The 23093-nt window shown below is 37.5% G+C and overlaps 2 protein-coding genes across 2 annotated transcripts; one reads left to right on the top strand and one right to left on the bottom strand.

Annotated features, from left to right (window-relative positions):
• Nucleotides 1-6040: 6040 nt before the first annotated feature.
• PAP15 (purple acid phosphatase 15) lies at nt 6041-9031 on the top strand. The gene is made up of 6 exons (XM_078959854.1): nt 6041-6655; nt 6869-7066; nt 7145-7475; nt 7560-7777; nt 7979-8169; nt 8394-9031. The coding sequence occupies exons 1-6, from the start codon at nt 6355-6357 to the stop codon at nt 8829-8831; spliced, it is 1677 nt and encodes a 558-aa protein (XP_078815980.1). The 5' UTR covers nt 6041-6354; the 3' UTR covers nt 8832-9031.
• Nucleotides 9032-9160: 129 nt separating this feature from the next.
• LOC145002708 (PLASMODESMATA CALLOSE-BINDING PROTEIN 1-like) lies at nt 9161-9791 on the bottom strand. Its single transcript, XM_078961923.1, has 2 exons — nt 9451-9791; nt 9161-9404 (listed from the first exon to the last, which is right to left on the bottom strand). The coding sequence occupies exons 1-2, from the start codon at nt 9789-9791 to the stop codon at nt 9161-9163; spliced, it is 585 nt and encodes a 194-aa protein (XP_078818049.1).
• Between the last annotated feature and the right edge of the window lie 13302 nt (nt 9792-23093).

The raw sequence follows: 23093 nt of genomic DNA, 5'->3' as shown, positions 1-23093 counted from the left end.
ATACTACCTGCCACGTCTACCCATACTTTCCACACGGATCATCCCAGATTTCCTAAGTAGTTGCTCAACTTTCCTGATCACCAATCCCGCTACACACATTCACCCTACAGCGAATACTCTCCTCTATTAGCGTACTCATTTGACTCAAGTCACTTCCTAGGTTCTTCCTAGGTTCTCACACTTCTCCGCCAACAGCTGTTGAAGAACTCCTCATGATGCCAGCCACCTACTTCCTGAATATCGTTATATTCACTTAGTAGCTGACTGCCATCATCAAGAATTTCACAAATCACGAAGCAAGCAACATTCGGGCATCGAATAATCTCCACCAGCATGTAAAACCACTCTAGGTTACAACTCTATTTTCTCTACTCACACTCAAAAGGTGTCACCGAACTCCAGTAATTCTACCCCACGCGGGTATCTAACTACTCTCTTAGTAGGATCCTCCACTACTCATCTAGGTATCTCTCCTAGATTACTCCTCTACTCAAAGATCTCTTTCTTTCTCTCTCTCTCTCTCTCTAAAATATTCTTATTGGATACTCTTACTCCACACATACTCAAAGCACATCACAGATAGCAAAATTCCTAGGCTAAGGCATCACAAATCAAGCAACTCAAGCCCTAAAATATGAAGTACTTAGCCTATCTTCTAGCATGCATCACTAATATCTTAATACTAACTCATAACACAAGTAAGTAAGGGTATTTTGGGAAATCACCGTTCGGGCTCTGGCTAATTATACACACTGCTCCTTCTCGTTTTTCTCTTAGCAACTATTGATTGTTTAGAAAAATCATTTCTTTTGAAAAAAAATCTCAAAATCCTCAGTTTGAGTTCAGATATACCCGTAGGTGCATCCGAATCCCTCAAACCAAGGCTCTGATACCAACTTGTAACACCATGAATTTTCAAACATTTTTTTTCATTTTAAATTCATATAATTCTCGTAGCGCATTTCACAAAAATCTCATTGATTTAATTTAAGTTACCCAATTAGTACAAATAATCAAACTTTAATCATATAAGGAAGTTATTATCTAATCAATTGGTAATTATCTTTTGTTTAATCTAGGATATACTCAAAAATATGTTTAAAATCGGATTTTAATGACCCAAAACAGTTAAGGCAAGTATCCATGAGTAAAACAGCAAGAAATCCCGAAACAGCCTCCTTCTGACGCTCGAACTCGTCGAGTTCCTCTATGGACTCTCCGAGTTGGAGCCAACTCACCGAGTTCAGCAGTCAGGGAGCCAAAAAATCGATTTTGCAACAAGAATGAATATGCTAGGCAACAATACAATAGAAACCAATCAAGGCTTTGATACCACTGATGGGTTTTGGCCATAAGAACATCCTATGTGCTCATACAAACCCTAATGCTTGGATCTAGGTTTCCCTATTGTACATGCAATTCATCCAAGACTTTAAACCCTAGATCTAGCATATGATAATCAATATTAACATAACAATGGGTTTAAGATATTACCTTGATTGTTATGTAGCAATAACAATCTCAAATCCTCCTTTTAATGACTTTAGAAAGCTTAGAGTCACAAATGCCACTCCTCTAGTGGTTCACAAACACCAAGAGCAAGAGGATGAAGAATGAGAAGAGAACAGACACCCAAAAACGTGTAGAAACCCTAAGGATTCAGTTATCCACGTTTTTGGTGCCCAAGGGGTCCTTAAATAGTGAGGCTATTAAGAAAATCTAACAAGGAAACCCTAATTTGGATGCTTAGGCCCTAAGCAACCCATGGACTCCCTCCTTAAAGGCCTTGGACGATTTCTAATGGGTTCCCCCATAGAATTTGTCCACTCCATCATCTATGGAGTCCATTAGCCTAATATTCAACTATCACACCATTGACAGTTCTAGTCCCCTTCATTTAATTAATGTCTTTTAGCCACAGAATTAATTCTTATTAATTCTTGACTAATATTAATTAAACAATATGATTTCTCCTTTAATATATTATTCTAATAATATATTAATAAATCATAATTAATCCTTTCTCTCCATAATTCATCCTATCAAGTTGATTTGGTGAAGGCAACCTAAAAGGACCATGCACCATCGGGTCAAGTACATACCAAAATAGTTATGGACTTATACACTAATCCAATAGTTACAACTAAGTCGAGTTATGACAATTTAACCGGGTACGACCATAAACCCCGTTTAACGTCGGTATCGGGTAAATTTCCACCGGGCCACAAACTCAAGCCTTATATAAAGGATGAGTGACCTTCATTTAAGCTTTTTCCCACCTCCTCATAACTTTCTCTCTCTAAAACTCGAGTTTTGATCCAAAAACACCCCTTCAAGCTCCAAAATCGTAAGTGATTTATCCTAGCTTGTTGTTTAACTTGTTAAGCATGCAAATCTGTGTTTAAATCATCCAAAACTCTCAAAAACTTGTGTTTACGGTTGGGGAACATCTCCCAAAACCATAAACTCCAATAAAGGGGTTTTGAAGCCCCAAAACCCTTCCAAATCCCTTCTAGTGCTTAGATATGACTTAAGGACTTGCATGTACGAGCCTAGAACACCAAAATCTTGTCTTTTGGGTAGTAAACATGAGTTTACGGCCGAAGAACATTCTTGGACCGTAAAACACTCCTTCATAGACCATAAACACCTTTTTAGGTGTTAAATTGCCCCTTAATCACCTCCAAAAGCTTGCATAAGTGCCTAGAACCTTATATTCCTTCATGTGATGCACCAAACCATGCAAAGATGAGCCACACATGAGTTTACAGTTTGGGAAGGTCTCCCAAAACCGTAAACACCTCCAAAGGATGTTTAAGTGCCCTTAACACCTTGCATGGCTTATATTTGGGTCTAGAACTTTGCATGCTTAACCTACAACAACCAAAACACATGAAGAATGAACCAAGCATGAGTTTATGGCCGTAAACTCATGTGTTTATGATAGTAAACTCCCCAAGTGTCCTTTAAGAACCGTAAACCCCTTTTCCAAGGTCATTTCAAGTCCCGATCACTTCCTAAGCCATGGAATCAACCCTAGAACCTTCCCTTGTGCATTATAAGACCTTTAAACATCCAAGAACACACCACCCATGAGTTTACGGCCGTAAACTCATGGGAATATGGTCTATGGGCCGTAATCTCCCCTAGGAGTTTACTCTTGAAGAGCAAACTCCATATTTAGGCCTTACACCTCTTTAGATGCAACCCGAATCACTCCTAACACTTGAAATAAAGTGTTTTCCGTGTCTCGGAGTGTATTATCTTAATTAATTAGTGGTTCAAAGACTAATTAGATACAATTATGTATCTCTTCATATTACATAGGAACCTCACGCATGTTCAAGCCCTAAACTGACACTTAGCATCCTAACAGACACATTTCTCGACTGGTGAGTTCATACCCCTACACCTTTTTTCCGTGTTTTTCAATGTTTTAGGGGGGGGGGGGGGAACACAAGCAAAAGTACAAGGAAATCTTGTATTCAAACTTATTATTCCGTATGAAATGTTTCATATTTCGTATGCTTTTAACATTGAAAACCGTATTAACCGACCGTTTAACTTACAGAGTTAGTTTTCATATTAATTGTGAAACTCATTATAAAATGTTATATTTTATATTTCACAAATGATTTTTCGACATCATTACTGTTAAAAGCATTAACTTCAGAACTTTTGATACATCCTTCGTAACACTCCCCTGGATACGAGAGTGAAGGACCAATAACATTAATTATAAAACTGGGAATACATCCTTGGTAACACTCCCCCTAAATACGAGAGTGAAGAACCAATAAACCAGGATTTTCCGTATGATTTCTTTTAAAACTTCATTAATCTTAAGATTGGAGACACGTCCTTGGTAACACTCCCTTGGATACGAGAGTGTAGGACTACCTGTTGGATTAGTGTCTAAGTCCATAACTATTTTGGTATGTACTTGACCCGATGGTGCATGGTCCTTTTGGGTTGCCTTCACCAAAGTAACTTGATTGGAGAAATATATAGAGAGAGAGGTTATTATGATTTATTAATATGTTATAAGAATAATATATTAAAGGAGAAATCATATTTGTTTAATTAATATTGGTCAATAATTAATTGGGAATTAATTTTGTGATCAAGTGTAATTAATTAAACTAGAGGGGCTGATTTGTAATTATGTGATAGTTACAAAATAAGGTAAGGATTATCTTATTATTAGGGTGAACGAATTTGAGGTGATAAGGCCTTAGAATTCGACTATGATAAGGATTTAAAGATTATCTTATGTGTTGCTTTGTGGATAAGCATCTAGATAAGGATAATGACTAAAACCCTATCTGCACCTATATAAACACCCCTTGGCACATGAATTCGTGTATCCCTTCCCAAGAAGTCCTAAGGACGAATTCTAACCTCTCTCCTCTCTCTTTATACCTTTTCCATTTGCTCTTGGTGTTTGTAAACCATTAGAGGAGTGACACTTGTGACTCTAAGCATTCCAAAGTCAATTCAAGGAGGAATTGGGATTGTTATTGCTACATAACAATCAAGGTAATATCTTAAACCTAATTATATGTTAATATCGATTTCCATATGCTAGAATTAGGGTTTATAGTCTTGGATTCAAAGCATGTACAATAGAGAAACCTAGATCCAAGCATTAGGGTTTGTATGAGCACATAGGATGTCTTATGACCAAAACCCATCACCACCCCCGTAACCAGAATCTCCTGGAGGAAAAACGTGACTTGAGTGTATAGATCTATACGGGATTGACTACCTCGCACCTGGCTGCTAGCTACAGTGGGGTCGACTGGTCCACAGGTGACAAAAGTCATAAAACGATATTGGCCCCGTTACGCGCCTTATCTAGTTTATTGTATGGTTATAGAACTCGCAACTTAGATTATGGAAACTTTTACTGCTTACTTATTAGTTTTATATACGTGTTAAAACTAATGTACTTTTCAAGGATAACCAGGCTTTCAAGATATTTCACTTAGACATTATAAGTATGATAGATACTTGTACACCGCATTCCGAATTGATAACCAACCATCTACTTTTAAGGAAAATAATGGTTTTTCCTGGGATAACTTAATTGTTCTTAACCAAGTTGTGTAAGAAATGGATAACTAAACTTTTCATATAAGAAAATATGAGATTTTCTTGGATAACAACGTTTTCGGAAAACCAAAGGAAACTTGTTCTTTTACAGAAACAAACCGCTTATGAACTTATTAGCTTTATGCTGATATTTTTAAAATTGCTTGTATTCTCATGTCAACATTAGACAGGTATTCCGCAACCCTTTTGGAGAAGACGGAGCATTTTAACAGTTTGGTCTTTACTTTTGTTATACTAATGTATATATAAAACATATATTACTTTGTAAATATTCTTATGTAATGTAATGGTTGTGTTTACTATGCTTACTATACATTGGTTGTCATACTTTACATAACGTCCTCCGCCCCGGAACGTTTCCGCCATCGATTTCGGGGTGTGACAACCATCCATCATGACCCGCTTCTGTTACCATTCGATTTCATAAATTACAGAAGTAAAACTTCGGTTGGAGACTAGGGCTATCACATGCGTGATGAATTCCGAAATCACCGAAGCTCTAATTTTGAGGTACACAAAAGGTGACCTATGATTTTATTCTATTGGATTTAAAATGAAGTTATACTTTGAGATTCAACTCCAAGCTATAACATTATACAAAGATAATGATTACTTGATATAAAGATTTAAGATAATTATAGAACATCTAAAAAATATTAAATATAAAAATTTTGACGAATTTATTATTATAAAATTTTATAAAAATAAGATTTTTAAGATAATGGTTACTTGATATAAGGATTTAAGATAATTATAGAACATCTAAAAATATTAAAAATAAAGATTTGACGAATTTTTTATTATAAAATTTTATAAAAAATAACATTTTTAATTTTTAATCATTTTAACATAATTGTTATGTCGATCGAATATAATCATATAAAAAAAACAAAGTTCTAAACACAAATGTTTAACGGATTGGATAGAGATATCCTAAAAAAAGGTTCAGTCTTCAATAAAAATGAGTCTCAAACGGCAAGCAACCGTCGATGGTTACGAAGACGCCACGCCACTTCTTCCATCTTTCTCGACGTGAAATCGGAGAAAAAAGTAATAAACAAAACAGCAAAACCCCGTATGTAATTGGCTGCGGTGGCTGATCGGCACCCAAATCGAAGAAAGTGTCATTTTCTGCAACGCATAAAGATTCCAAGTAATATTCTTTAGGATATGCCGATATGCCATCAATCGAACTTTAAAACCACGTAGACCTCCACATTCCACCTTCGATGTAGGAAAATGATGTTCAAGAGAGAAGGAGGGAGTGTGATTCTGATTGGGTTTTATTGTTATGTGTTAATTCTTTTGGGTTTTGTTTTCGGCGGTGAGATCGTCAAAGGTGACGGTGGTATTCCGACCACTCTTGACGGACCTTTTACGCCGGTGACGGTGCCACTGGATGAGAGTTTTCGTGGGAATGCGGTGGACTTGCCGTCCGATGACCCTCGTGTCCGGAGAACTGTTAACGGGTTTCAACCTGAACAGATATCGATTTCTCTTTCCACCACCCATGATTCTGTTTGGATTTCATGGGTTACAGGTACTAATCTTTCCGATAATGATTAGGTTTTTGATAAGAACAAATTAGGAATTACACCTCCGCTTTCGTTAATTTACTCTCATATGCTTTAAAAGACAATCAAAATCACGAAATTTCACTGTCGCTCTGGTTAATGCTCGCTTTGGAGTTTGAATTTGGGATTTTTTAGATTATTTGAAGGAGAAATGATCAAAAAAATTCTGAAATATGCAGGTGATTATCAAATTGGTGACAATATAAAACCCTTAAATCCCGAAAGCGTAGCTAGTGTTGTAGAATATGGAAAAGTAAAATCTATGAAGAAACAAACACAAAAAACAGAGGGTTACTCTCTGATTTACAATCAGCTATACCCATTTAAAGGCCTTCAAAACTACACTTCTGGTATCATCCACCATGTTCGACTAACAGGTTAGTTTCTAAAAGTTTCAATTTCTTGATTTTCATATAATAAAAGAAATCTCAAATCTTGGTGTATGAATCTTGCAGGATTATCTCCAGATACTGTTTATTACTATCGATGTGGAGATCCTTCGATTAAATCAATGAGTGGTGTTTTTCATTTCAAGACTATGCCTGTTTCTAGCCCTAAAAATTACCCCAAAATAGGAATTGTGGGTGATCTTGGTCTTACTTATAATACAACATCAACAGTGAGCCACCTCATCCAAAACCAACCTGATCTTGTGCTTCTTGTAGGAGATGCAACTTATGCTAACTTGTATCTAACAAATGGCACTGGTTCAGATTGCTATTCTTGTTCATTCTCAAATACTCCTATTCATGAAACTTATCAACCACGTTGGGATTTCTGGGGAAGGTGAAAGTTTGAATCTTTATCGAATCTTGATGCTAAAGTTATATGCTTTTGTTCTTGAAGATGCTGATGAGTGATTGATTTCAGGTTTATGCAGAGATTAACATCTAAAGTACCAATCATGGCTATAGAAGGTAACCATGAAATCGAAGAGCAAGTTGACAACACAACATTTGCAGCTTATAGTGCACGATTTGCCTTTCCATCTAAAGAAAGTGGCTCCAAATCTACTATGTACTACTCCTTCAATGCAGGAGGAATACACTTCATAATGCTTGGTGGCTACATTGCTTATGACAAATCATGTAAAACTCAATCTTGTTTACACTTGTCACTATTTGATTATTCAGATAGCTCTGATACCATGTTAGATATGTGGGGTTCTTGATTTTTTCTCCAAAAGCACTTTTAAAGAGAGAAAGAAACTCTAACGTAAATGAAACTGTATATCTAGCTGATGTGAGACACTAACACTGATATCGATTTGTGTCATTTTTTTTCTACAGCGGATCAATACAAGTGGTTGCAAAGGGACTTGGCGAATGTCAATCGAGAAGTGACACCATGGCTTGTTGGTGTTTGGCATCCACCATGGTACAACACCTATGTTTCTCATTACAAAGAAGTCGAATGCATGAGGGTAGCCATGGAAGAACTACTATACAATGCCGGCGTCGATATAATTTTCAATGGTCATGTAAGTGTTTCAAGCGTTACATGATCCATACAGTGTCAGAGTTTCAATTCCAATCTGGATTCTGTCAGCCACTTAAGCAGACCGTTGTGTACCTGATTTACATCTCACATGACACTCTCGGTCAGTGAATGTAGGTCAGCTCAAGGGTTGCAAGAAGAATATAACCATTTTGTCGAAACTTGAAAGTACTAAAGATTTTAAAATTACTTTTTAAAAATTTTCAGGTACATGCGTACGAACGAACAAATCGAGTGTACAACTACACGTTGGATCCATGTGGTCCGGTCCACATAACGGTAGGAGACGGTGGCAACAGAGAAAAGATGGCGGTCAAACATGCTGATGAACCGGGCAACTGCCCGGAACCTTCCACCACGCCGGATTCATTCATGGGTGGTTTTTGTGCAACTAATTTCACATCAGGTCCAGCATCAGGGAACTTCTGTTGGGATCGACAACCTGAATATAGTGCTTATAGAGAAAGTAGCTTTGGGCATGGGATTCTTGAAGTGAAGAATGAGACACATGCTCTATGGACATGGCATAGAAATCAAGACATGTATAATGAGTCGGGTGATCAAATATTTATTGTTCGTGAGCCTGAAAGATGCCCTGTTGTTAAAGCTAAACCTACACTCAAGCTCTGGAGATCAGCAAAGTGAAGCTTCTTGTTGTTGTATCTGTTAGGGTTCTAAAACAGATTTTGTATAGCATAGATTGTAAGATGGGTCAACCCAATATTTGTTGTATGTTTGAATCATGGGTCCACATGGCTCCACATCGTGGACCCATGATTTATTTTTTATTGCAATCTACCCTGAAAGTTTTTAAGTAGATTATATGATAGATTTCTTCAGTTTCATGTGGCTTTGGTTTTTCTTTAAAGTTAGATGATCATGGTTAAACCAAATTGTGTTAACAAAACTTTACTAATAATCGTCTACCTTCTACATTCAAAGCAAATCATGCCGAAAAAATTAATCTTGATCAATTAAAAGATGAACAAGAAGACTATGAAGATGGTGTTGAGATGTAAGATTCTTGACACGTCGGACGTAGAGAAAGCTTTAGAATTTGGCGGGGTGGTTAATGTGGGTACCATGCCATTGTCTGGACTCAGCCCTCCGAACGGTGGTGGCGGAGTGATGCCTGAACTAGGAGTCGTGATTGGTGTCGTTCCTCCTGCGGAGCTGAAATGATACGGCGGTAAGACGGTGGTTTTGATCCCAATCGGACTAAACATATGAGAGAGATAAGACAAATGAAATGGTGCATATATACCTCGGAGTCGGTGGATAAACGCAAGATCCATAACTGGGGTCTGTTTTGGCGATGGTGGCGGTGCCGGAAAAGTCGCAAGATCCGGGAGCCATTGATTTACGCATGTAATAGCTGTTGAAGGCGTAGGAGGCGTGTGCTTGGATGGTGTTTGGAAGAAAACAGAGACCAGATTGCTGCAATGGTGCACAGTCTGCTCCGGCACTGCATGCGTAGTCAAGTGCCGTTTGTAAAGCTTCCTGTGTGGCGTCGCTTCTGGCAACACACCACGTCGCCGTCGCGAGTCTGCCGGAGAGAAGTAACAGCACCGCCATGAGTGCAGCCACCTTGGACGGTGTACCCATTTTGGGCGAGTGCTTTTGGTCAATGGCCAAGGCACGACAAAAGACGGAAGTGTGTGTGTTGGTAAAGCTACAAAAGATATGGGGAATGAAGTAAGAGAAGAATATGTGTTCACTTTATTAAATACTTAAATTACAATAATCAATTATGCTTGGAAATTTAATAAATTAAAGTTTTAGTTACTAATACTCATCTCTTTCTCTCTCTTTTTTGATGAAGGCGTGCTCACTAAGTGGGCTTATTTTGATTTATGTCTACAAGTTTGATTAAACCAAAGCAATTCGACTGATTTAAGAATTATTTTTTAACTATTACTCTTGTTTAATTTTTTTTTTTAATCAAATCATTTGTTTTGGTTATAAATTTGTAAAGAGCAATCATGTCGCGGATATACCCAAGGCAACAAATAACACTCAAATTCAGAATATTTATACAGCCAAATTAGTGTTAATACATTTCTGTATTAGATCCTTATTAATTTCCTTTCCATGTATGTATTATAGCTATAAAAACCCATGTATCGATTCATTGTAATATATGAGATTCAATTCGATTCATAGTAATATATATGAGATTCAATTCCCTTCGATACCATATAATGGTATCTGAGCAACAAAAGCTCCTTGAGCAAACTCTCTATCCCTCACCCACACACAAAAAAAAAAAAAAAACACACACACATATACACATACACACACAAAAGCTTTAAGTCAAGGTTGTCAAGATTGGAATCCTACATAAGATTGTTTTTGGGTTTGCAAGATCGAGATCGATATCTTAAAATCCCACAAAATAAATCATAATTTTATTTTATAATTTGAAAACATGAAAAATATTTCAAACATTCGATTTTCCGTTCAAAAGTTATAAAAACTTCCAAATATTAGTTATAAATCACAACAAAAATGATAAAAGGTAAATTGGTAAATGGTAAAAAACATAAAGTGTTATAAAGAAATTCATTTGCAAAAAAATAAAAAAAAATAAAAAATAAAAAAAATAAAAAAATCAAGGAAAGGTATGATAGGATTGGATCCCGATCCTATGATTCTACATACGATCTTACGATATACATGCGATTCTACCTCAAATACGATCCGTTTACGGTCCGGCTCGTTTTTCATACCTAAGATCGTACGATCCTACGATCAGGATCGCAATTTTAACAACCATGCCTCATGTGTCTATTTCTCTGCTACCACTCACTTCCCCAGCAAACTCACATGTGTCAATTTCCCTGTTTGGCGTATGGACAAGTGGAATCCACTTTACTCGAGTTACAACTTTAAACATTCATAGATGACAACCATGAACAACCAAACAAATTCATTGATGACAAGGAAGGAAAGGAATCAAATTCCATAATATCTACCTTGGGATCAACAATATCAAATCCTCATCAACGCACTTCTTGGAAATTGCTTAGAATCAATTCAGCCCCTCGTCTCATTTGCAAGTACCGCCAGAAAATCTTGGATGCGGCTAAATTCCAGTTATGACAGTGCCTCAAGATCTTGTATCATCTCTTTGAAATCCAAATTTGTGAATAACCCTGTAGGTAATCGATCCATTGACTACTTTCAAGATATGTGATCAGTTGTTAATGACCTAGCCCTTACTCAAAGCCCAATCTCTACAGAAGATCTTATGGTACACATTATATCTCAACTAAGAGATGAATATGGCAATATTCTTGTAGTTATCAAGGTACGTGAGCCTCCCCTCTCATATTCAAAGTTTTCTTTAAGAAATTACTTGATTTTGAAAAGGGGCTCAAGGAATCTACTCAAGTTTTCACCATCGTCTTTGATCACCGCCAACTATACCTCCCGCCAGCAAACTCGCCAACCCTTACATAGCTTCTCCCAAACAAACCAAAAATTTTTATCAAACACGCAACAGAAAGGACCAAAATGCTCTCCATGGACCAACCCTCAAACAGGAGGAAATCGACAAAATCATAATTGTATCACCATGTACTGTTAGTTTTACAATATATCGGGGTCATCCTACAAAGGAATGTCATAAATTTTCTAAATTTCTTCATGACAACCACATCTCAGTAACCATTCATCAAGCCCCGAATCATGTTGCCAATGTCACCACAACAAGTCTTATGCAACCCAGATCACCTTTAATCCATCAAATCTCCAAAATTTCTCTAAATATGGTGGTGGTCCATATGAAATACTACTTGGCAACGGTACATATCTAGCAATTTCCCTCACCGTTTCTACACATATCACTACACAAATTAAAACTTGAAACAAACCTCATTTCACTGGAAGTTTTTCCCCAAAGAATTGAATGGAGCACTTTGCATAAAGAAAGGTAAGCCTTACCAGATCAGAATTAAGGAAGCCGGTGTCGACTGTGATACACTGTTCAAAGGCTTTGACAAGCACTACATTCACTTCATTCTAAACTTTACAAAACTAATAATATCTTTGTTGAATTTTTTTCCTCTCATTATTTTTGGGAAGGATATTCGTACGTGGGCATGTTTAATATAAGGGGAGAACATTGATGATGTTTATCATGCCACCATCTCATCCTTATATCAACTAATTAAACTACACTACCATCGCAAAGCCTCTCGATTAGCACCACAAATTAGGTCATCCGTCCATCAAAGTCTTCAATACCATTCCGACTAGTCTAGGTCTTAATTCTAAAATTATGTCAAACTCTCATGTTCATCATCCCTCTTGTGCGGTTAATAAAAGTCACAAACTACCTTTTTGTCCAAATTCTTTTGTTTCTACCAAGCCCTTGCAGTTAATTTACTCGGATGTATGTAGTACTGTTGAAAACCCAATTGACCAATTTACATACTATGTGATATTTCTTGACTACTACTTCAAATATACTTGGCCCTACCCAATACGACATAAATATGATGTTTCTAAGTTATTTCCTCGATTCAAGATACTTGTAGAAAAAATCTTTAACCACCATATTGTGTCTCTCTTTACAGAAAATGGAGGATAATACCTTTGTTTACTTCCTTTCCTTCAATCCCACAATATCTTCTTACTATACCACACCACCACAAATACCCGAACAAATGGAGTCATAGAGCGTTGTTATAGGCATGTGGTTGAAACTAGTCTATCCAACCTTCATTATGTTAAACTCTCATTACACTAATGGTCCCATACTTTTCAAACTGCAATTTATCTTATCAATTACCTACCTACCACCATTCTTGACAACAAAAGTCCTTTCTAAATTTTGTTTCATCAACCACTAACCTACTAGTAACTCAAACCATTTGGGTGCCTTTGCTACCCATGGCTAAAATCATACACTACCTCCAAACTTTAACCCTACTCCTCACAATGTATTTGTCTTGATTACTCCACATCCACATTAGCATACAAGTGCCTCGATCTTGCCACACCACCTATATCACTCACTCAATATTTGATTTATTGAAAACAACTTTCTGTTTCATTATCATCCACACTCATCTACCCTACCCATGGCTAATGACTTCTACCTCGTTCTTACACCCACCTTTCATATCCCACCACATCCATCTACATCCCTTAAAACCCCATCCCCATCTATCTCCACATAACTACCCAACTACCCGATACACAACTCACCCGTATCCTTCATGACTAAATCTCAACCAACCTCTCCAACTCACATATTTGAATCCAACCCTAATTCACCCATCACTTCTAACAGTCATGATACTTACTCTTGTAACACCCGTTTTTCGGATTGATTAGCTTAAGAATTTGAAGTTTTGAGGAATAAGTTTTCAGGAAAAAACCTTCAATCGTAGGGTGGTGGTTTCGTGTCCGCAATGCGGACATGTCATTAAATGAGGTGCAGGTCTGCCTAGTAACCATGATATGGTACTAGTATCTACCACAACGTGGTGGCCACCAAAACCCAAAACTCTAGGTATCGAGCGTTAGGCCCTATTTAAGGAATGTTTGTATAGGGTTTGCTCATTTGCTCAAACCTCTATATTCATAAAACCCTAACCTCTATATGATTCAGGTGTTCATCAACTTTAATATCATCCATAGGAACCACTATGGAATCATCGGCTACACACTTTCATAGTTGAGAGACATGGTATGCGTTGTGGATCTTGCTAAGCTCATCAGGCAGATCCAACCGATATGCAACCTTGCTCACCCGGTCAATAATCCTAAAGGGACCAGTATACATGGGGCCTAATTTTCCCTGCTTCCTGAACCGGATGACATATTTCCAAGGTGACTCCTTCATAAGCACAAAGTCTCTGACCTAAAACTCGAGGTAGGAATGTCGACGGTCGGCATAGTTTTTTTGGCGGCTCTACATAGTTTGTAGTCGATCATGCACCTGGTGTCACACCCCAAAACCGGAACGACGGAAACGTTTGGGGGCGAAGGACATCATGTTTAGTATCACAAGACATGCATCATACTAATCAAAGTAATAAATAACCATTTCATTAGAAAGAAAATATTTACAATGTGTGTGTTCACAAAACATAGAATACACATGTAAATAACAAAACAAGACGTGAAGCTATATTACTCCATCTTCTGAATTCCCAGCACGAGTACCTGTCTACTAGTTTCCGGTGAAATATAAGTTATTTTGAAAGAGTTGATCAACAATTAAGCTGGTGAGTTCATAAGATTTTAGTGATGTAAGTAAGTTGTAATAAATTTTGTAGTAAATTGTAAGTTATGTTTAGAAAAGTTCGTCTGTTCCTCCAAAAAATTCTATATTTCCTGCTTTGATGAAAGATAATTAAAAATGACTCTACAATCCTTTCTATGAGTACTAAATGGATACAAGTTATATAAAACTCAAAGTAAACAAACAATCGATTGTGGGTATCTGCCCTAAGCCCACAACCAAACAAGGAACAGGGAATGAGGCGGATGGCACACATCCCATTGGTTGTTAGGTCATTGTTGTATATAACCCCTGGTGTATTCACTTAGTACTCACAGAGTTAATTGCAATAGTTCCTTTATATTTGATGAAAAGATTCTTTAAGAATATTTCTTGTAAAATAGTAACCACAGTGGTTCCTTCTATAACCACTTAGTTTATACTAGCTATATATAATCTAATATAGAACATATAGTTAATTGTGTGGATCTATCTTAAGCCCACAACCAAACAAGGAACAGGGAATGAGGCGGAAAGCACACATCCAACTACCTATCGGATATTAATTATATATAACCTTGATGTGTAAACTAAGGTATTATAGGATTAACCACCTAAGGTCCTTTAAGTTATATTGGTTTAATAAAATGGATTAAACCCTTTACTGGTAAGTTTCTAGTTTTGTATACCAAAAGTTCTGATTTGAAAAGTATGTTTTGTACTAGAAAACTGTGCATTGAATTAGTGTCCTATGACCTGACCCATACCTGGTACCCCTTATGATGACTTAATGTATACAGAACATATATATATATATATATATATATATATATATATATATATATATATATATATATATAAACTAAGATCGAATGGATAATAGGCTGGATGAATCCGCTCTAAGCTCACAACCAAACAAGGAGCAGGAAATGAAGCGGAAGGCACACATCCTATTACCTGGAGGATCCTATTAATATATATCCCTTGATGTATACATTAAGGAATCATAAGGTTAGCATTATGGTCCCTTTCTACTGAATGTACTAGACCCGACTGTTCTGTTTGTCGTTTGTAAAGATGTAAGTTTTCCCTAGTTTATAACTATCTTGACTCGAAAATAGTTTGCATTAACTTTCAAGTGGAACTGTCACTTTATGAAAGTAATGGGAAAATATAAGTACATAGTCGTCTTTTGAAATGACAATTGGAGTACTGATTACCTTAACACAAGTATGTTTTATTAAGGTCATAATGTGAAGGCTAGTACCCATACTATACGCTACCCCTGTCAAGAGATTATGGGAACCAAACATGACTTCAACAAACTAGTTGCTAGTCCGTGTAATCTACATTAAAGTTATGTGATCATGTATACCCAAATTAACTATCACCTTTTGTTTAGAACAATGAGTTAGTGATTCATTGGTATAATTAGATCCCGTAGTTGTTCCATGCTATAGCATCGTAGTATGTTTGTTCTATTATAGTATCTTAGTATGTTCTTTCTATTATCGTGTATTGTATCTTCCTCCCTGTTTCTCTTTATTGTGTGTTCTCTTATGTTATCGTGTATTGTATCTAGTATGAACTGAACCTCTAAACTATACCCCTTATAGTTTACTAGTGTCTTACTTGAACTGATATCGAAAAGACTCATTTATCTATTAAGTTATGTTGGTACTTTAAAAATGGAGTTTTGTTAAACTATAAAGTAACATAACTTTAAAAGAGTTTTTGAAATGTTTTAATCACTTATAAAAGACATAAGCAATCTTTTGAAAGATGTTTATAACAAACATTACACAATTATCATTGTGTTAAACTTGTATCCCCCCCCCCCTAAAAGCATTTAAAACAGTTAAAAGATTCATCACAGGGTATGAACTCACATTATGTGGGTGATTCAAACGAATATGCGCATAAGGATGAGAAGTTCCACGAATGAAGTCCCGAGACTTAACGAGTCCTAAATGACATATAATGACATATATTGACTTAAATAAAGTTTTTAGAAGCAACCAAATGAAAGGAAACACCTCACGGGACTATGAAACACTTTGACCAAGTGCTAGAATCACATGTGATTCACTAAAAGGGAGTGTGTACAGCCACTTTGAGGAGTGTGCGACCATGGGTGTACGGCCAAGGAGTGTATAGCCATACACTAATGGTAACAAGTGCACAAAAGTGTATTCCAAAGGTAGGGATGCTTGTGGGACAATTGCTCTTCAAGTGGTGAAGCTGGAAATGCACTTTGAAGGCCCTTTAAGGGTGTTTTGAGGGGTGTACGGCCACACATGGGTATAAGGTCATACACACCTTATGTTAATGAGTTCTGGGCATTTTTAAGGTATTAATCTAGTATTATTTACAAGATCTAAGATTAGGGAAAGAGTACTTACAGTCTGGAGGCTCAAGAAGGCTCAAAATCACTAAGAACAAGTATGTGTTCTTGGTGTTCTTGGTAAGACTTGAAGATCTAGACAAAATATGATTTCCATGGATGAAATAAAAGGGTGTTACTAGTAGAAGAAGGATAACAACCAATGAAAACGGAATAATGGCCTACATTCTTGAAGATCGGGGTGAAAACTTGATGATAGTTGAGAGAAAACTCGAGTTCTTGACTTGGAAACTGATCAAATGGCTTGGAAATGGAAGGGTAACACTCTTAGGGAGGGGGTGTATGGCCCAACATGGGTGTACGGCCGTACACTCATGTGTATGGCCGTACACTCCCTCAAATGGAGTGTAGGGCTTGATTTTGGTGCTAGAAGTGTATGTGATCCAATCCTATACTCAATGCTTGAATGTACTGAGCTTTGAACCTTTGAACGGACTCTAAACAAGGCTAAATGATAGTAGAAATGAGTCTAACACTCAGTTGAGTTGACTGGATGGGCTTTACAAGGCAAGAATTTTCAGGTTGTCATACCTGGTGGACCAACTCAATGGTCTTTTATTCTACCTCAGTATTCCCCATGACTCGATGCCCAACCTCCCCCCAACGAACTAAGTTCTGATATTTCCTCTAGTAGAGCATCTCAAAGGTAGGAAAATCAATGTTGGCATGATAGTTGTTATTGTAGGAGAACTTGGACAATGGAAGATAAGTATTCCAACTCACGCCAAAATCTAACACACGTGCCCTAAGCATATCGTCGAGCGTCTAAATGGTCTGCTCACTCTGTCCTTCAGTCTGATGGTGGTAAGTAGTGTTGAAATGTAGTTAAGTACCAAACTCCTCATGAAATTTCCTCCAGAATCTGGAGGTGGAGCGAACATCTCGATCAAAAACCACCAATACTATCACCCTATGCCGAAACACTACTTCCCTGATGTAAATATCGACCAATTTTTCGATGGAGATGCTTTCAGCAATGGGTATAAAATGAGCACTTTTGGTTAATTTCTCAACAATCACCAAGATACAGTCACCGCCTCGTGTCATCCTAGGAAACTATGTAATAAAATCCATTGTGATCTCTTCCGACTTCCACATAGGAATGGGTAGCGGTTGCATTTTTCTGTGGGGTCTCTGATGTTCAGCCTTGATTTTCTAGCAATTCAAGCACCATTCCATGAATCATGATATCTCTCTCTTCATACAGAGCCACTATTAACTCAGTATCAGGTCTCTATACATCTTTGTGTCCCCCGAGTGAATCGAAAACTTTGACGTGTGGGCTTCCTCCAACAATATATGCCTAACTCCACCAGTAACTGGAACCCAAACTCTACCGCAATAAGTCATCAATCTTTGACCATCTCTGATAAACAATGGAATCTGACTCTTAATCATTTCTTCCTTCCAATTTTCCCTCTTTTAACCCTCCCACTTGAACTTTCTTGATCAAATCCAATGTTGGTGAAACAATGACCATCCTCAGACATAAACCTCCAATCAGTGCACTTTCTGCATTACATCTCAAGACATCGGCCGCAACATTGGCCTTCCCTAGATGATAAAAGATCTCGCAGTCATAATCTTTCACCACATCCAACCATCTACGTTATCTCATGTTCAAATTTGGCTGATCCATCAGATACCTCTGACTATTGTGATCAATATAAATAGTGAATCTAACCATATATAAATAATGCCTCTGGATATTGAGGGCGAAAACCATGAACCCCAACTCCAAATTATGCGTATGGTAGTTCATCTCGTGTGGCTTCAGTTGCCTCGATACATACACAATCACATGACCCATCTGTATAGGAACTGCACCCAGACCCATAATCAACACATCACAATATACCATAAAGCCATACATGCCCTCAAGGAGAGTTAAAATCGGTGCCTCGCATAAATTTTGCCTTAAAGTCTCAAAAGTCGCCTGCTGCTCAGGCTCCTACTGGAAAGAGACATTCTTCTTTGTCAGACGAGTCAAAGGAACAAAAAACTTGGAGAAATCCTAAATAAATCTCTGATAATAACCTGCTAAACCAAGGAAGCTCCTAATCTCAGATGGTATCTTTGAAACCTCCCACTGCATCGTTGCCTCTATCTTAGCCAGATTGACCAATATACCCCTCTGGTTGACAATGTCCCCCAAAAACTGCACCTCGCACAACCAGCTCACACTTGGAGAACTTGGTGCAAAGCCAATCCCTCCTCAAAGTCTCCAAGACCTCTTGCAAATTCTCCTCATGCTTCTCCTTGGTATTAAAATAGATTAAGATATCATCGATAAAAATTATTACTTAGCGGTCCGCATTGGCCTGCACACCCGTTTCATGAGATCCATGACTGATGCTGGTACGTTGGTTGTTACGATATGTGCTTAGGATGTCGTGTCTTGATGCCTCGGATATGGACCGAAGATCTAGATGTGGTACCGTTAGTGAGTTCCCGACGAGATACCTAGCTGCCATCACATCAAAGTCATTAGAGTTTCCTAGGAACTGTGCTTCGGGAGCAAGCTCTGACAATCAAGTTAGATCGGTTGATAGACAGTAGATGTTTCTTCCTAGCCAGATAGAACCATCTTGGTGTTTTGGGTGTGATTTTGACCATGGAGGCTGATAGGTAGGGATTAGAATCTCATTAGAAGTTACCTACTCATGGAGGAGGAAGCACTCTATTTATAGGGGACAATTAAGTCAAAGGAGAGTTATTACAATGTGACAACCCGTAGTTGTCCATCGCCGAAACCCATTTCGTCCGTAAAACCCGGCTATAGCGGTTCGTCCCGATTTCCGTTTTTGGGCTAAGTATTTAAACTTATAAGTTTTTTTATTCTTATAAGTGCTCAAATCCCTTAGAAACTCATGAAAATGGCCCAAAATCATTAAATTGAAAATTTCCAAATTCTATCCCGCCGGATTACGATAACTTAATCGGGTGCTACCAAAAGCCCCGTTTAACGCCGGTATCGGGTAGAATTCCACCGTGTCCCGAACTTAGGACCTATTTAAGGCTCAAAAGACTTCATTTGAAGCCTTTCCTCTCTCTCACTACTCTCTCTTTAACCTCTCTCCTATAACTCAAGATTAAGGTCCAAAAACATCAATTTCAAGCCCCAAATCTTCAAGGTAACCACCCTAACTCCTAGTACAGCATCTTAGACCTTCAAATTAGAGTTCAAATCATGGAATAGGACCTTGTTCATGTGTTTACGGCCCTGGAGCATGCTTGGTCCGTAAACACACATTAAGGGGGGTTTTTTATGCCCTAAAACCCTTCCAAAACACCGTTGAGGCTTAGATATGACTTATAGAGTTATAGAATTAGACTTGGAACTCATTGAACATCAATTTAGAGGAGTAAACATGAGTTTACTGCCCAAGAACATGCTTGGGCCGTAAAATCATTATCATGGAGAGTAAACTCCTTCTAAGGTGTTAAATTGTCATTTAAACACAACAATAGCCTTGGAATAAATTCTAGAATCAACCATAAACGTTTTGGAAGCCTTAAACTCAATGAAAACACCTCCCTTAGGAGTTCACGGCCATAAACCCTCCCAAAAGGGGTTCCTGGGTTGTAAACTCCCAAATCATGGCCAAATGACACCCTAAATTCCTTCCAAGGCTTGTGTAGTAGCTTAAAATCACATGTGATTAATCAAGGACCACCAAAACATATAATGAAAGGGTATGGGGGAGTTTACAGCCGTAAACTCCTAGTTTACTCTGATAAACTCGATTAAATGGTCCTTAAGTGCATTCAATCCATTCCAAGGCCCTAGAATTAAACCTAGCTAATTTTCCCAAGTGTTAGCAAGCCATTTTGCACCATAAAACACCCACCATGAGTTTATGGCTGTAAACTCATGGGGAATGGGACTTAGGGCCGAAAACTCTAGTAGGAGTTTACTCTCGAAGAGTAAACACATTATCCAAGCCATATGTGTCCTTAAATGCCACCCGGGTCCCTCCAAACGCTTGTAATGAAGTGTTTTCGCGATTAGAAGTGATTGTCCCTAACAAATAAATTATTCAAGTCCTAATTAGATACAAATGTGTATCTTTTCACAATACATAGGACTCTTGTGCGTTTGCAAACCCAGAACTAACGTTTAGGATCCAAACCGACGCGTTCCTCAACCGGTGAGTTCATACCCCTACCCCTTTTCAATGTTTTTCACTGTTTTCAGGGGGGGGGGGAATAAAAGCAAAGTACAAGTAATACTTATAGTCAAAACTTATTTTATATGTGTTGTGTTTCATAGTACATATGCTTTTAACACTGATAATCATAACAGATAACCGTTTGAACTTGCAGATCACATTATCATAGTATTTGTGAAAAACGTTATAAATTGTTGTACTTTATATTTTCACAAATGGTTTTCCATATTATGTTTTGTATAAGGAATCACACTAATCATAAACTAAGATTAATACATATAGGATAGAATGAATACGAATACAAATACGAATATAACTAATAGGATAAAACGAATACGAATACGAATATAACTAATACGATGGAACGAATACGAATACGAATAGGATTAGGAATAGGGCTAGGAATACGAATACGAATACGAAATAACGCCTTTGGATGACGCCAAGACTTCGAATATACAACTTGTGTACCCCTTGGGTGTCACCAGAGTTTCGAAATTAATTTGACAGTACGCCTCTGCACATCGACTGTCGATAGAGCTTCGAAAATACGTCTAAAGTACCCTTTTGGAAATCACCAGAACTTCGAAAACACTGTAACATTGTTAATGTAAGCTTCTGAGTAAATCCAAATATTCGAAAATACCTCTAAGTATAGCAGATAATCAACATTTGAATGTAGGATAACTAAGATATCAGAATACTTAACTAATACTATAAGTAAGGTAGTTACCAGTACATCGAAATCTAAACTACTAATTAAGTATCAAATGGACAGCTAAACACTTAGGAAAATATGGGATTTTCCTGGAATAACGTAACAACTCGTAAACGAATTAAGTAACGAAATGATAACTAAATTGTTTTTACATAAGAAAATATGGGATTTTCTTGGATAACAACTTTTTCAGAAAACAAAAAGGGATCTCATTCTTTTCAAAACTAAACCGCTTATGAACTCACCAGCTTTATGCTGATTTTCAAACTGCTTGTATTCTCATGTCAGCATTAGACAGGTACACCGCCACCTTTTGGAGAAGACAGAGCGTTAGAAGACTCGTCTTCGTTTTTGTTCATATGACATATGTATATAACACTTGTATAACTTTTCTTTTAAACTGATGTAAACAATTCTATGTAATGTAATGTTTTGTGTTTACTGTGTTACTATGTATATTGGATTTGATACTCAACATGGAGTCCGCCCCGGAAATGTTTCCGCCTTCGGTTTTCGGGGTGTGACAGATTGGTATCAGAGCCCTTGTTTATAGTGTACTAGTATACCAAAGCATGCATGGTATAAGACTATAAACATTAAGGGGCCTAAGTGCTCTGAACTAAAAGTATACTCTACAAAAATAAGTATTTTCTAAAGTATACAAGTATACCGAACCGTCAAAATCCGTAACTACAAGTAGAATAAAACATAAGTAAATGGGTGTTGTATGCTACGGTTAAACCTGGGCAGTTATGTAGTCGTGTCTAGGATCAATATAGCGTGGCCAACTATATTCATTCGAGGCACGTCCAACATGTGCTTGGGAGTGACTGTGGTGTGCGGCATGCCTAAAACTTACCCAATACCCAAACAATGAGCCATCGTTGCAGCGAGACAAGAAATACTATGGGAGTATTTCTCGAGCCAAATCCGTTATAGAAGTCTTCATTTCAGCATTTCTCTTCAGTCATTTCTTTAGCGATAATTTATCTGTTTTGATAATTCATTCCTGCTTATCGCTTAATAGGATTTTATATCTATCATAAAGAGATATCCCTTGTTTCATATCTCTTGATTCAATTCGGAGGACTTACCATCCTCTCTTTCCTGATCTTATTAGATCAAGATGCCTCCAAGAAAGAGACCCAGCTCAAAGACCAACAACAACCCTCCTCCACCATCACCTTCTCTTCAAATCGATATGGAAACCCTTTAGATAGTTTTTACTACTGCAGTGGCAGCAGCCATATCGCAAACGAACCCCGGTAGTTCAGGAGGTGGTTGCTAGCCTCAAAACCAGGAAGGTAGCCAGGGACACCAAAAGGAGTGTTCCTATAAAGACTTTATGAATGCAAAACCCACATTCTTTGATGGCACA

The sequence above is a fragment of the Lactuca saligna genome, chromosome 6, assembly GCF_052625555.1.
Source record: "Lactuca saligna cultivar CGN05327 chromosome 6, ASM5262555v1, whole genome shotgun sequence".
Taxonomy (NCBI): domain Eukaryota; kingdom Viridiplantae; phylum Streptophyta; class Magnoliopsida; order Asterales; family Asteraceae; genus Lactuca; species Lactuca saligna.
Note: the sequence above shows the minus strand (reverse complement) of the source record. Positions and strands in the feature narration are given on the sequence as shown.

Excerpts from the sequence above, each read along its gene's own strand:
- LOC145002708 (XM_078961923.1), bottom strand. The coding sequence starts at position 9,791 with ATGGGTACACCGTCCAAGGTGGCTGCACTCATGGCGGTGCTGTTACTT. Across the intron at positions 9,405-9,450 it reads GTTTATCCACCGACTCCGAG|TCCGATTGGGATCAAAACCA; the intron begins GTATATATGCAC and ends TCATATGTTTAG.
- PAP15 (XM_078959854.1), top strand. The coding sequence starts at position 6,355 with ATGATGTTCAAGAGAGAAGGAGGGAGTGTGATTCTGATTGGGTTTTAT. Across the intron at positions 6,656-6,868 it reads TTGGATTTCATGGGTTACAG|GTGATTATCAAATTGGTGAC; the intron begins GTACTAATCTTT and ends TGAAATATGCAG. Across the intron at positions 8,170-8,393 it reads ATATAATTTTCAATGGTCAT|GTACATGCGTACGAACGAAC; the intron begins GTAAGTGTTTCA and ends AAAAATTTTCAG.